Genomic DNA, 16,450 nt, shown 5'->3' on the forward strand with positions numbered 1-16,450 from the left:
CTGCTTGCAGGTTGTTTTGCAGACCAGTTGCATCAGGTGCATGGGTATGCTTGCTGGTTTGTCCACAATGTCAGAAAATCATCATTAATCAAAGATAGATTTACCCCTTGAGATAATCTTTAGTTTATGATCCATAATTGAAGATTTTTATAGGCAAATGAAGGATTTTATGGAGAATATTTAAATTATAGGAATTTTAGCTATTATAATGAAAAATACTTATGCTTCTACTAAATTTATAGAGTTGGAACCAAGCAATGTAACTTTTATAGCAATGAGATTAATGTGCTAATATGATAAAATTAGCAATACAACTTTCCAACAGTATTTAATGAATTTATATAATGTGATCTATACAATATGTGATTTTGTCATAAAATGTTAAACACTAAAACTATGGATTGTTTCTAACCCTAGGACGTGTAGCTAAAAATTAGAGAGTTTAGTTGAATTTCTTACTTGAAAACAAGGTATTTGGACCATTTGTCACAGTTCCTGAAAGAATATTCATGTGAGTGGGTGTTTGTCACAGGTGACCAGTGTGGTCATGCACTGCCTGTGGGTCTCTCAGAGTCTGCACAATAGCAGCAAAGCAGTATAAAGACTTAGGGCCACAATGACAGATGAGGACACAAAGGTTAAAGGAAGAAGAGAGGCTGTGTAGCCCCTGTCTCCATCTCAGCTGGAGTCCCCACCTAAGTGACTCACCTGGGGTCAGATGAACAGCACACGGTGTGTTTTACAGATGGGAACTCAGCAGAGGTTCACTCAGGCTTGTGCATTTATCTGTCGCACAGATGTTCCATCTCCTGTTTTCTAGCCAGCAAGGCAACAGGCTGCCTTTGCTGAGGGATCACCTCCAGATGTTCAACTAAAGAGAGACCCTGCCACCCCACTGAGAGTAAGCAGACATCTCTCCCCATCTGTGGCCACTCAGCGGCAGTGCAAATTAGAAAAGGGTTAGCGGTACCATCTTCATAATGGTTGTATTTGGAGTTCAAAAACACATAGAAAACAACGTAATCTGAAGACTTACAAATAGTATGAAGTGACTGTTCATTTTAAAAATCTGAAATAAGTCAAACTGGGCAGGCAGAATTTCTCTGTGACTTTTGTTTGTAGATTCTCCTTGCTGATGTTAATTGCTAATTTTTCCATTCTGGCAAATGTGAGTATTTAAATGAAAACAGCCTTGGTTGGATACCTAAAATGAAATGAGAAATGAAAGTTAACCCCCTCTGTACATTTATGTCTCATGAAACTAGCTTCAAGATGTCCCGTTTGTTTGGTTATGTCTTATAAATGTTCACAGAGAGCAACTTCATTCCCCAGATAAAGAAGTAGAAGACATTGATCACCTCCATAGTGCTTTGCATCATATCTGGAGGGCAGAGTTGGAAAGCTCTGCTACTAAGCATTAAATTTGCAGCTATTTGTGATGCTCCAGCTAGGTGCCATGCCATGTGTGAGGTGTTTGGATATAAAATGATGAGAAAAATCCACCCTGTGATCTTGTAGCATTTGAATTCCAGTAAGAAACTCAAGTAACTATAACTTAACAAAAATGGCAATATAGTGCAGAACCATAATCTGGGCTACAAAGAAAAAATATGTTAGTGCAACAGTAATACAGTTGCATTCTATAAGAAACCAGACCAGTCATTTAGTTCTCAGGAAGTTTAAAGGACAGAATCCTTCAAGGTCTCATGTAAGAGCCAGCCTGACATATTCAAGTTTACAAGATGGGCAGAGGACAGGTTATACTCCACTGAAATCAATAAGGCATGCCAGGTCACAGAGCATCTTTCCACCACTTTAAGAGTTTGGGTATTATTGTAAACATGGTAAAAAGCTATCTGACAGTGTTATGTTGAGAACTGATGTTACCTAAGAGAGTTAGAATTGATTATTGGAGCTCCAGTGTTGAAAAGATTTAGCACTAAAATTAAGCCTAGACAGAGATTCACAGCTAAACACTGAGCTGAACTCCTGGAGTCCAGGTGTAGAGGAAGGAGCGATGAGCAAAGGGGTCAAGAGCATGCTGAGGAGACTCATAGAAACTGCTGACCTGAGCAAGTGGGAGCTTTCATACTCCAGTCTGACAGCATGGGACCAGCATAGGACTGACCCAGGCCCCCTGAATGTGGGTGTCAGTTAGGGGGCCTAGGCAGTCTATGGGACCTCTGGCAATGGAACCAGTATTTATCCCTACTGCATGAACTGGCTTTTTGGAACCTATTCCCTATAGAGAGTGACCTTGTTCATTGTAAATACAAGGGGAGGCCTTGATCCTGCCTCAAATTATGTGACAGACTTTGATGATTCCCCATATGAGAGGCCTCACCTTCTGTGGAGTAGATAGATGAGGGTTGAATGGAGAGATGGTGGGAGGGGCGAGTAGAAGGATACAAGGGAGAGGAAACTGGGATTGGTATGTAAAATAAGATTGTTTTCATTAAAAAAGAAAGAAAAAAGGAAGCCCAGAGTTGAGTGTCTTGTTGCTCAGGGAAAAATGATTTTGGTTAGCCTTCCAGGAGCGGCAGTGGGAATGAAGCACTCACAGGCTTCACTTTGAGATTGACATGGGCTTGCTAACTGATGCCATGGAAATACAAGGGAGACGAGGATAAAGTTTAGATACATGGTTCATGACAAGGGGTGCTGGTGCTTATTTGGTGAGAAAATTCAGGCAAGCAACTGTTTGGGTGGATGCAATAGAAATCATCTTGGTGCTATTGGAGGTTTATGATACCTTTTAGGTATGTTATAGCTAAGTGCTTTTGGAAAAGTGTTAAATATGTGTTTGGAATGCACTAGAGCAAGTTGAATTGTTTACACTGCTCAATTTCCATCACGATATGACTGTTTTAGAAGAGAATGTAGACAGGAAGAATATAACATGTTCTCTTTTTGAAATAACAAATTTCCATTTTGTGTTCATGGGGGTGGCACAGTTCCTTTTGAATAGAGATTCTTTCTTCATAAAATAAGAGTTTTTGGATGTTAGTAGACATTTTTCAACTTCAACATTATATATATGATTTCAACTCATAAACAGCTGCCCTGTCAGGTAGAATTTCTTTTACAAACCATTCTGGAATACTGTTCTGTTCTTGGAAAAAGACCATTTGATGTGGTCTTATGGCCAAGTAAAGGCTGTATCAGTCACTGTGAATGCTTTTATCCTTCTCTCCCTGCTAATACCTCAGAAGTAGAGATGAAGCAAGGGAACTCACTGGAACGAACAGCATTGTTTCTCGATTACATTTTAAGAAGTGTTTCCTGTAATGCCATGATGTATCTGTGTGTGGGAATTTGTAAATACTAAGTCAGTTGGGTTCATAGACTAGATGAGGTGATTTCTAGATGTTTCCATGATCTAAAAACACATTAGAAGGTCAAATTTCAGAAAGTTTTCTGTTAAAAGAACACACACATGTTCTACTAACACTTTTCATATCTAAGTTTACATTAACATGCTTGTCATTGATCAGAGTTCTACTCAAGTACATAATACTGTTTGCCAGAACTAGTGAACACAGCCTCTTCATTTCCAAGGTGGTGTTATTTGTATCTTGTTTGACTTTATTATTCTACCTGTCCTGATACCTATCAATCCTATTTAAATGACCATGGACGGTGAGGTGAGGGTGAGGGCAGGCAGTAGAGAGATGAGTCAATAGTTGAGAGGATCCAAATTCAGTTCCCAGTAATCGTGTTTAGTTTCCAGCACCTGTGCCATGCTTGGCCACCTCACATACATCTGTAGTGATAGCTTCAAAGCATCAAACCCAGTGCCCTCCACTATCATCCACACACATGGCATACTCACAATTACAGTTGGCATTTTTTTTTTTTTTACTCTTTGGAGGGCCCACCAACCAGCTCCCAAATAGTAACAGAGACTTATTATTACTTATAAATGCATGGGCATAGCTTGGCTTGTTTTGAGCCAAATTTCTCAACTTAAATTATCCTATCTACTCTTTGCCACTGAACTTTTATCTTTTTCTCCTCACTCTGTGGGCTTTCTGTGTAGCTGGGTGGCTAGCCCCTCATGTTTTCTCTCATTCTCCTTTTGTCCTCTTTGATCTTTTCTCTTCCTATTTATTCTCTCTGCATGCCAGCTCTGCCTATTTCTCTCTACTGTTTAGCTGTTGGCCTTCAGGTCTTTATTTGAGCTATCAGGTATTTTAGACAGGCGAAGTATCACAGCTGCACAGAGTTAAACATAAAAGAATGCAAAACATTTTTCATGATTAAATACATGTTCTGTAGCAAAAACAAATGTAACCCATCTTCAACTAATATTTCACAACACATGATAAGTACACATCATAAATAAAAATAAAAACAAATGTTTCATACCATGCCCACCTGAATTTGCCTCTGCGATGTTATTATGAGCTTGACAGGAAAGATGTGACTCAAGTGGAGTGAATGAAAACCTAATTGACACAGATTTTAAAATGAATGAAGAAATAGAAGTTATGATGAGGAGAGGGAATTCAAGTTCTGTTGTGAAGGGAAGGGTTTTTCTTTCATATAGATTATTACTGAAAACATATAGGTGAGAATATCCCAGAAAAGAGAAGAAATTTATAATGATAGGACAGAAGATAGTAGGGGATAATTAGGATTCAGGACACAATCTAAAGGCTTGGCTGAGGTGGGCACAAATACTGTTAATTTTAACAGCAAGAACACTATTGTCCCACCCTATAAAGCATCTGGAGGTGGTTTTTGGGTGCTTGTAATTTTTTTTGAGTGAAATAACAAGCAAGAAGAGAGGAGAACGATTTAAGAGAAGCAGTCTAGCAAGCTAGGGACAAGTGTTGGAGCAAATTAACTGGGGAAATAAAGGATGTGATGGAGTGTTGTTTATGTGCAGAAGAAATAGCTACACTCTAGCACATGTAAATTACAACATATACTGAAGGGAGCATAGGAGTTGAAAGCAGTGCAAGCTGAACTTGGTCCTGCAAGGTAGGAAGCAAGCAACTGAGGCAAGTGATGCTAGTGGGAATATCCCTTAGAAATCACATGAGTGTTAAGGTATGGCTTCCCTAAGAACACGCTAGGAATGACCTATGAGAAGAGAGTAGGTTCACAAAGCTCCTCAGATTTGCCCTCCATTGAGCAGGGACCTTTGCCATAGCATCTCCTGTGGTGTGGACTGTGCAGCCAGTCTCTTCCAAGTGGTTGTCACTTTGCTTGACCACACACCCCATATGTGTCGTTTTTATCTGTTCTCCTTGAGAAGCTATTACTGGTGATATTGTTTGAACATCTGTATAGTTCTGCTTGGTCGGTGTCTTTGGCCCTCCTTTTCTGACAGGCTGGCATCTCCCTTTCACTCAGCCAGTGAAACTCTGGTATCAAGAGATGTTCCATGTTTCACTGAGCTTCTGTTCAGATAAAACAAAAAAAGTCAGTCGTCTTCTTGTAAATATTTCCTTTGAGGGCCATCAAGCTTTCTTCTTTCCTCAAACCAGTCCTTTCTCCTCATAAAACTCCTCTAATATAGTCTGGCTATCAGGTCTGGAGTAAGAGATTGAGAAGATCACAACAGACCTGCCTGGTGTATTTTTCTTAACTCCGCTGTTTCCACTGAAAATAAGGCTTTCTTCCCTTTAACATTCCACCCTCACTTTCTGTGGTCCTGCGTGCTCTCGCTTCCAAAACTGCAGGACATGTGTTCCTACAGTTACATAGCCAGAATTCAGAACAATTGTAGTGTCTGTTCTTCAAGCTCTTAGCAGTGTGCCAACAATTATGTATTTAAGACAGGAATTGCTGATTAGTGTTCAGAACTAGGACAATTGTACAGAAAATAGTTTTCTAAAATGCACTTAAAGGTGTTTTAAGCATGATGGAGGAATTTTCTTCTTATGATGACTATCCAGGAATAATAGAAATTAAATTGTTAGCACAAAGGAAATGAATACTGAAATTTTATTTCCTTATTTTGATATGGATTTTAATTGGTATATGTTTCCTTTGCTTGATCATCTCCTCTGGGCTCAGAGATATTTGGGTCTTATTCTATTATGGTTCATTTTTGTATATTCTTATTCTGCACCAAAATATAGTATGAGCTGTGACACTTTTTCACAAAATCTTCTCAGTGTATCTGCCTCCTTTTCAGCCTTGATCAAAAACAGAACACTTTCCCAGCAACGCCTTCAAGCCATCTCACTCCACTCCTATGCCCACCTGTAGAAGCAGGGAGCTATTATAACACCCAGAGTTTATTCTTTAAAGTTCTTGTTATATAAAAAAATATAGCATTTGACATATAAAAATGAGGTCAAAATTTAACTGTTTTATTCTTCCTTAATATACTTCAACCTGAGCTTATAGAAAGTAAGACATGTCCATTTTCTCAATCATTAACAGTAGCTTGAACATAATTGGCACTAAATAAAGCATTGTTGAAAAAAAAAATGAAAGCTCCCATCATACATTCCTCCAGTTGAATTTAAGGGATGTATCAGCGTGTTCAGGGCTGTTTGAGATGGATGGACCATATGAAATGTAAAGAGCTTGCTCTTAGAAGTATGAGTAATTTTTTATTAAAACATTAAAAATGATTAGATTTTTAAACATGGTTATATGTAAATATGAGTTAAACTAAAATTTTATACAAAAAAAATTATAATTTTTGTTTCCTTGGTCACATTATCCATATGCTGCTAACTAGGATGATTGCCAAACTGGTTACATGTTTATTGACTTACCCAAATAACTAAGATACCTAAATAATGATTTATTTGAACCCCAATTCCTTGTTTACTTCTTACTTAATTCCATTTAGGTCCACTCATAAAATATTATACCCTTCCAAAATTGTAAACTTCTTTTAAACTTCAGAATTCCACAATGAATATTTCTGTGCTTTATAGTTCTATTTCTGAAGTACTGTCATAATTTGATGATATGGGTACTCAAAGATTAGCTATAAGTACTACTACCATTTATGTTGGAGATTTACAACAGTCAATATTTGCAGAAGCATGAGTTTGAAGACTTTCTACACTAACTTCATCCTTTCAAGTTTATTTATATTAAGTAGACTTGTGAAATGTGTCCTAGTGAAAGTTTCGTAGCTTTCATGGACATGGCTTATTTACTCCCCTCCCCCTGCCCATAACGTTTCCAGCATTTTCTAGCTCAAGTTGAATTATTAAAATTGAGAGTATAACTTGACTCTATTACATCAAGAACTATTGACTTTTGAACCCTGAACACTCTCTTTTAGCTGCTTTCGAAATCTATTGAACAACTGAAGCAACCAGGCAGCCACCTTGAAGAAGCAGAGGAGGAGCTTCAGGGGGACCAGTCCATGGAAGACAAAGCAACCGCTAGCAACAACAGCACTAGGAGCAACAGCAGTGCTGGTGTGGATGACACACTGGGACAAGTTGGGGCTGTGAAGGTCAAGGAGGAACCAGTGGACAGTGATGAAGATGCTCAGATACAGGAAATGGAATGTGGGGAGCAGGCTGCTTTTATGCAACAGGTAATAGGCAAAGATTTAGCTCCAGGATTTGTAATTAAAGTCATCATTTGAATATAAATGTATTGCAGGTTTTGGTAAATGGCTATCATTTCCTATCAGCACACATCTCTGATTTTAGTGTTTAAGAATTCTAAAACAGGTAAAATGAATTTCTTTTCTATATAAAGATCACTCTATACTGATCTCTAAATGGGCAAGGGTATCAAGGTTTCATTCAACCTTCACTGGTAAGAAAATGCCTGTTATGCTAAAATTATTCTATATAATTCCCAGGTAATTAATAGGCTTTAAATCCATCTCAAGCCTGATATAACGGCTACTTCTTAAGACAATGAACTCATTGTTGTTTTATCTGCTGAGGTCTGTGAGTACAGAATACAGTCTCCAGACTGATCAATGAAGCATTCTATTAGATATGTTTTTAACATATAGAATTCCTTTTTTCATACCACTGTACATACTGTATCATACCATAGTCTTGAACACTGTTGAAGATAGTCTGCCCCTGCCCCCTTTTCTTCTCTTTTCTTTTAAGTAGAAATGTGGTTGCCAAGTCAACAGATCTAGGTTATCGTGTAGATTACAACTGAAAATATTAGCGATCATGCGATTTTAACTAGAGATGCAAGCCGAAGCTCTGTTTTGAGCATTACATTATGTCTGACACAGCACTGCACATTTCTTAAACCTTGGGAAATTTGCTGACATTGTGTAGTGAAAAAGATCAAAAGGACCTAATGCAAATGTTGGTGAGAGGTAAAGTGCAGCACTGTGGTCCAAGCAGATGCTGCGATGTATGCACAGCTGCAGAAAACACAGTATGATTACCACCTAATATCAAACTAAAGCTAGTTCACCAGAGGGTGACTCACATCTATACCTGCTATCACTAGAATCTCTTGCATACAGTTCCACGGTATAAACCATATCATTTTGACAAGTAAAAAAGAAAAATATGAATGTTGGGTTTAACAGAAGCATCTGCTGTATGTAATGCACCTTCAGAAAAACTCTGTCCCTTTGATGCCACAGAGATAACATTTATGTAAGTCAGTTCTTTGTCAGGTTTCTTCTGTTCTACAGAGAAGCAGTTCTGTGAGGGGACAGAAATGTATTGTGGAAACAGGAAGTACAAGTGATTTGCGTACTGGGGGAATGTAGGAACAAGAATCCAAGGGTAGTGTTCTACTCTTTCTGTTTGGAAAGGGTGTTCTATGAATTGATTTATTGTCTAGGAAAATTACACCACGAGTAGGGAAACCCTACGGAAGCTATTTGCCAGAACATTTCCTTCATATTCCCTTTTGATATATTATTTGCCTTCTTTTACGGGTTTACATTTGTTAAGCTAGTTAAACGTATGCTGTATTAGGCCCCCTTTAATATGGATAATCCAAATTGACCTAGAATCTTCATGAGTTTTTTTTTTCTATTAAAATATTTATATTTCTTGATCCATGGTATTTTAAGGTGTAGTATCCTGTTTCAAGGAGACATAGCACTTTGGCCAAATATAGACATTGTTTAACTGTATGTTATTAGCACGTGTTGTTTACATTTTGCTGTGACATTTAAAACTATTTCTTTTAAAAATGTTCCTGCTAAAGATACATTATCCTTTTTTAAAAAGTCTCCATTTGAATTAAATTAACATAACTAGAGTTAGAAAGTTAAAAGTTTTTCCACATAATGAAAGTCCTTCTGATAATTTGACAACTAGTTCTAATAGGTAACTCTCCCTATCACCAATATGTTTGGCTTAATATATTCCTTCATATTAAAATGACTTTTGTCAGTTGTTTTGCATTAAAAAATATGGCATGCCTAAGATAAAATTGTATATTTTTCCATCTCATAAATATTCATTTTCTTCAAATTCCTTTTTCAATCTCATAAAAAAAGGGATAGTGCATCTTTTAAAACACATTTTATTTGGGGAGGAACACGTGGCTGAGCAGACTTTTGTATAATATTACTTCAAAGATATGTGATCACAAAAAAAAATCCCTATTTTTTATAATGTTATTTGAGAGAACTTCATCAGTACATTTGGTGGACGTAACTGTTTGAATTGATAGTCTTTGAATTTAATCAAGAAACTACCTGGAACCAGTAAAATGAAAAGCTGGACATAACTAACCTTAGAATTAACTGATAAATGTCTCTTCTAAGATCTACTGTATTTATTATGATTTACACCCTTGAAGGTGATACCTTGTTTTGTGTTGTAAATATATTGTTTGTATGTTTCCCTTCTTGCCTTCTGTTATAAGTCTCTTCCTTTCTCAAATAAAGTTTTTTTTAAAAGATCCCTTTTCATACATTTGACTTTGTGTAAAGTTGATATATTTAATCGAATTTGAAACCTGTGCATTAGATCGCATATACAAAAATCATTTCCATTTTTTGCTGAAACAAAAAAAGAAGATACTTTGAACAGTTGATTATAATACCATTTAAAATAAATAAAACAATAACAATATTGAACTATTTATACCAGCCATTATCAACTAGCAGACATATGTGAAATTGGTTGCATGCTCCATTTTGTTCTGTGGCCTTTTTAAGAATGTGTTATCCTCTTTGGTATTTAAATTAAAATGTCATCCTCTAAATATAAAAACTATAAATAGTCCCTAATGCTATTCAACTTAAAAATTTATTTTAAAACTTTAACATGGGCTGTCACGAGCTCAGCACTGGCCACGTGCATCTGCTACCAAGCCTAACAGCATGAGTTTGATTCCCAGTTCCCACATGGTAGAATGAGATTCCCTCAGAGTGTCCTCTGGCTACACATCGGCTGTGGCACATGCACACACAAACACACACACATACACACACTAAAATAAATGAAATTTAAAATTTTAAAATAACCTAAACATCCTCCCTTGACTATAACAAGCTCTCAATAAACATTAAAATGAATCTTTCTTTCTTTTTTTTTACAAGTATTTTAATAATCACATCTATTACAAGGGGATTCTGAGCCACAGATAGAAGTAACAGTGAACAAATTTTAAAGAGAAAAGAGACATCAAATGAGCTCCCTATGTGTGGTGGCAGTTATTGTAACGTTGCGTGAAGAGTAGCGTGGCAGATAAAGACAGCTTTCATGTGAGTTAATGATTAGTTTGCAGTGACATGAGCCAATCCAGGAGCATCCAGCCTGTCCCTCTTCGGGTCTGTTTCCAGCAGAACTTCAAAATGCACTACTGTGTGTTTAAAGGGTTAAAAGTGGTCTGTCAGTGGTATTTGGTTCATTTAGCCTATTCTCTATTACTATCATGCAAGTTAATGTTTCTGTAAGTCAGGATGGTACTACAGTAATATTACATGAGTTATCATTCTGCTAGCATTGGTAAAGGTGTGGCTGAAGCATTGACTTCTACTTTTCATAGAAAGCAGAGCAGTAGTCTTTAAGGATGCCTATATTCATCATACTTGTGTTTGCCAAAAATGTGCTAAAAGGGAATTCAAGTACAATCTATAATTTAAATCTAGTACCTGATTCATATAGGTATTAATAGCATAGTAACTTTTAGATTTTTGTATCTTTTTTCAATAATTCAAGCATGTAACTTTAAATAAGTGTGTATGGATACGAATAGGTATACAACAAAGGACTAAATGAATACAAGATTCAAGTCTGTAATTGTAACCATTCCAGTGAGAGCTCAGAGGAACAAGAGGACTTGGGGATTATTACTCACTTGGTTATTAACTTTTTCACACCCATTTTATAAATGAGAGCACAGGTGGGGTGAATCACAGAATGCAGACAAATATTAGGAAACTTCGGAACGTGTCTTTTGAGTCAAGTTAATACTGTATTTAAATTTTAACATGTTTCTATTCATATAGTTGTTTCCTAGCATAATGACTTCCTGGAGTCTTAGCAACTGTTTAGACAATGAAATCTTTTTTTATCTGTTTTACGAGATGGATTTTACTTCTAACTGTGGCAAACCAAAAATGCATGGAGAATAGTTGCAGGTACCTTAAATCTATTAAGCTCTTCTATCCACCTGAACCTATCAGATTTAGTCATTACCACAACCATTCAAGGTGGTCATTGCTCAGAGCACTCCTGGCAGAGGCAGAGGGAGTCCACCTTCATTGTGAATCCAGGCATTCTGGCACTAGAATTGTGTCCTCAGCCCCAACTCATGCTCTGTGTGCGCAAACACTCCTTTTATATATCTAAGATGCTTTCTCCTATTCACTGTATTTAGCTGCTCCTATAGGTCTCATCTCTCTTCACCTAGGTCTCCCCTTTTCCATTAGCGTTACCTGGCTCTAATCATTTATTTCAGTTGTTGCTATAAACAGCAAATTTGAAATTTTTTCCTGATCCATAGATGTGACTTTGGTGCCCAAGTTATATTCATCCATGTTTCAACATGAAAACATGTATGCATCTTCTTTCTGACTAGAGGCAGGGCTGGGATGGAATGAAACACTGGGTGTACTTGGGGTAAACATTGCAGAGGAAGGAACGTCTCCAAGTTAGTTTTCAGCTGTCAGCTGAATTATCAGAAGGAATCTCAGCTGGACTGTGGGCATATCTGTGAGGCATTGTCTTAATTGTTAACTGATGCAGGAGAGCTTGGCTTGCTGTCCGCAGTTGGCTGTGTAGGAAAGCTAGCTGAGCAGGCATGGGGGAGTAAGCCACTGAACACCATTTCTCTGTTGTATCTGTTTTAAAGCTCTGTTTTGAGTTTCTGCCTTGGCTTCCCTCCACGATCACTATTACAGGCAAGTCCCTGTCCTCTCCACGTTACTTTTGGTTGTGGTGTTCATCACAGCAAAAGAAACCATGCCAGGGCTGAAAAAGTAGGGACTTAGCCAAGTCAACCTGTCTGTCTGTCTCTCTGTGCGTCTTGCCATGTTTCTGCAGTTAAAGCACAGCTCACTGCATGAGCAGATATGACCTCTTATAATCTGTTGAAACGCAGAGGGTGCACTGATAATTACATTGACCAAAAGTGGCCCATTAAAGTGTGAGAAAGGCAACTGGGATCGTTTCCAGCATTCTAGACTTCCAAGAAGGTTGTCTAATTCAAAGGTACATACACATCCTTCTGAGAAAAATTTAAACTCTGGTCACACACCCCAGTTCTGACCCCACTACCTCGATAGCATGCTTTGGAATCCACACATGTCATGCATGCCCCTGTGAGGACAGTCCAATCCCCAATCAGTTTTGGAGATAGTGGAGGTCCCAAACAACTTCCTGATGCATGGTCCAATTTGTCATGGCTTAAGCCACAAATCATCTGATCCTCGGGTTGATAGTTCTTAGAATACATCGTCTCATTTCTTTTATATTTTTCTCATTGTCTTCTGCAATGTGATTCAGCTCCAGAATATTCTCCCTGCATTCACAGCTGTTAATTGTGTTTGTGATTTTTATCTATTTATAACTACTAATTTAAGTAATTTCTATTTGTCTCTGTAATTTCTTGGTCTGCCAGTCCCCCCACCCTGTAATGCCAGGGAGACATAATTATGAAAATTTGGCTTTTACCTTAAGCTTCTTCCCAACCAACTCTTATAACTTAAATTAGCCTGCTTTTATTAATCTATGTTCTGCCACATGGCTTTTTACCTTCCTCCCATTCTGTGTGTCTGTCTTCCTCAGTGTCTTGCTGCTGTCTCCCGAGTGCCTACATTCATCCTGAGTTGCCCTCTCTCCCTGAAAGTCCCTCCTAGTCTCTCCTGCCTGCCTATTGTTCTTTATTAAACCAACCACAGTGACACATTTTCACACAGTGCAAACACATATCCCACAACATTTCCCTGCTACTTTAGACGCTAAGAAATTAGCTTATCTGTATAGCTGTATTTGACCACAGCTTACTAGATTTGATTTGCCAGTGTGGAAGTTTCATGTCTGTGAACTTAGACACTGAGTGGCCATTTGTCCTCCACTTCTTCTCTTTAGTGTGGTGTCTCAGGTACAAGAAGTAATGAGGCACTGGCAAGCACTCCAAGGCCACAAATGTTTTGTGAAAGGAGAAACGTCAGGGACAAAAAGGCCACACAGTGTCCACACCAACGTGTGTCAGCAGCTCATTACTTACTGACATGCAGTACTACTCCATTACAAAATTACATACCATATCATGGAGCAGTCATCAGATGTAGGACACTGGATTGTTTCTACTACTGACGATGCTATGAACATTCACATAGGAGTTTTGTTTCTGCTAACATATATTCTTAATTGTCTCCAGCAACTTCTGAGTCACTTAACAACTTTACCTTCCTAAGGAGTAGTAATTTCCTTTTCCTAAATCTAAGCTATATAGCTTTCCTACAGTAGTATCTGTGGGTTCCCAAATTCTTGCCACCTATCCAATATACGTTGTTCCTGCCCCCCTCTGCTCCTGTGTGTGTGTGTGTGTGTGTGTGTGTGTGTGTGTTTGTGTTTGTGTGTGTGTATGTGTGTGTGTGTTCACATACACACAGGCACTCATGGACTTGTACTGTACCTCAGAGCTCTCCACCTTGTTGTTTGAGGCAGGGCCTCTTATTGAACCTGAAATTTACCAAATAGCCTAGAAAGACCCACCTTAGAGCCCAGAACCTCTGCTATCTCTGTCAGCCCAGCACTGAGATGAAGAGTGAATGCCACCATACCCAGATTTTTATGTGGGTTCTGGGGTCCAGTTCAGGTCCATTTGTTTGCAATGGAAGCTATTTTACCCTGTGAGCTCTCATCCCTGCCCCATTTTTGTGTTTTATGTAAGCAATGATAATAGCTGAGAAGTGCTAGGGTCTTTGAGTTTTACTTCACCCTGGGTTAATGATGAACAGTTTTTCCATTTGCTTATTTTCCATTCGAGGAACTTCCTTAGAAAATGTCTATTCACATATTTGCTACTTTCTTTTTAAAACAACGTTATTTTACATACGAATCCCAGTTCTCTCTTCCTTCCATCCTCTGATTTCCCCTATCCCTCCCCTCACCCCCACACACATCTCCTATCCACTCCTCAGAGAGGGTGAGGCCTCTCGTGGGGAATCATCAAAGTCTGTCATATTATTTGGGGCAGGACCAAGGCCCTCCCCACTGTATCTACACTGAGCAAGGTATCCCTCCATAGGAATAAATATTGGTTCCATTGCCAGTGACCCCATTAACTGCCCAAACACCCCCACTGTCACCCACATTCAGGAGGCCTAGTTTGGTCTTATGCGAGTTCCCCAACTCTCAGTTCAGAGTCAGTGAGCTCCCACTTACTCAGGTCAGAAGTTTCTGTGGATTTCCCCAGCATGGTCTTTGACCCCTTTGTTTGTCACTCCTCCTTCTCAGTAACTAAATTCCAGAATTTCTTCCCAGAGCTTAGCTTCTACATCCATCAGTTACTGGATGAAGGCTATATGATGGCAATTAAGATAGTCATCAATCTGATTATATGGGAAGGGCAGTTAAGGTACTCTCTCCACTATTGCTTAGTCTTCATTGGGGTCATCCTTGTGGATTCCTGTGAATTTCCCTACTGCCAGATTTCTTGTTAACCTTATAATGGCTCCCCCTATCTGGTGTCTCTTTCCTTGCTCTCCTCCCTCTCTGTCCTTCCCCCAACTTTACCTTCCCAATCCCTCAGGTAGCAGAACATGTTTACTATTTTTAAATTGTCCTTTTGTTATTGAGCTTCGAGTGTCAATAAATGCATATATTTCAAATTAAAATAGTTCTCCATTCTGTGAATTTCTTTATAATATCCTTGATAATGCACTTTGATTATCAACCCCTTTTAATCTTATTGAAATATTTCTTTTGTTGTTTATGCTTTAGGTGTCATTTAAGAAACCAACTCCTAACACAAAAATCACAAAGATTTACTCTTATTTTCCCTTCTATGCATTTTGCAACATGCAGTTTTATGCCTATGAGTTGTTCTGAGGTCTGCATATCATTACTAAAATTATTTTCTTTTATATATTCAAGAGTTTTGATATTTTAGACAGGCTACTGCTGTATATCCCAAACTGCATTTAGAATCCTCCTACCATAGTGCTGGAGTTACAGCCTGCCTTAGCAGCAGTGCTGGACCCATGACTCATAAAGCAACTCTTTAAAGTGTGGGGCTCTCTCTTCCCGTGCATTGCCTCTTTCCCCTGTTTCTGGTGAATTCGTCTCTTGCTTTTCTGCCATTCCTGCTAATGACTCTCATCATTTTCTAACATTTGATATAGTTTGCTTCTTTGTTTTGTTTTTGCAAAGAAGCATGCAACTGTTAAAATCTTGATATTTATTATTTGATATTCACTGGGTGAACCAAAATAGGTTTATCTTTATTGTAAGGAATACTGCATGGAGCTGTACTTTTCAAAACGTATCATTTAATTTTCTTCATTGGTATAAAGTCCAACTTTGATTTACTCACATTTATCTTTGTCTAATTTAAACTTAAATTTTCATGTTGTTAAACTTGTTAACAACATGTGTTAAAACTTGTGCCTTTTCTTTGATTTCCCTGATTCTATTAATAGAAGTTTTAGAAAGATTTGAAAAATTTCACTGTTAAGTTGGTTGCCCATATACAGCTATTGAGCATTTAACATGTGGCTGATTAGAAACAGAACATTTCCAAAGGACAACGTATAGTCAAGCTTTGAAAGACATAGCAAAATATGTATATTAGTATTGAAATAATTGATTACATATTGAAACAAAATGTTTAAATGTATTCGATCATATAACTACAAAATTAATCTTATTTGTTTTCTCTTTTAAATATAGCTATTCTAAAGGTCAAGATTATATATGTTATCATACAATTTTTATTTATCTACATACATAAATTATATAATAAATAAGCTTATGCAAATAATAAAACATACACTGAATATGTTTCTATACTAGGCCATCTTCATTTCAGTTTCTATTTTGGTACTGGATAGAACTCATCCCAT

General features: G+C 37.8%; 1 protein-coding gene across 1 annotated transcript in view; it reads left to right on the top strand.

Annotated features, from left to right (window-relative positions):
• Positions 1–16,450, top strand: part of Hdac9 (histone deacetylase 9) — a 757,858-nt gene that overhangs the window by 435,920 nt on the left and 305,488 nt on the right. Inside the window, exon 12 of the mRNA XM_051175100.1 lies at positions 7,262–7,522. Within this exon, the coding sequence (XP_051031057.1) occupies positions 7,262–7,522 (261 nt within the window). The remainder of the gene's footprint in view (positions 1–7,261; positions 7,523–16,450) is intronic.

This window comes from Phodopus roborovskii, unplaced genomic scaffold, assembly GCF_943737965.1.
Source record: "Phodopus roborovskii unplaced genomic scaffold, PHOROB, whole genome shotgun sequence".
Taxonomy (NCBI): Eukaryota; Metazoa; Chordata; class Mammalia; order Rodentia; family Cricetidae; genus Phodopus; species Phodopus roborovskii.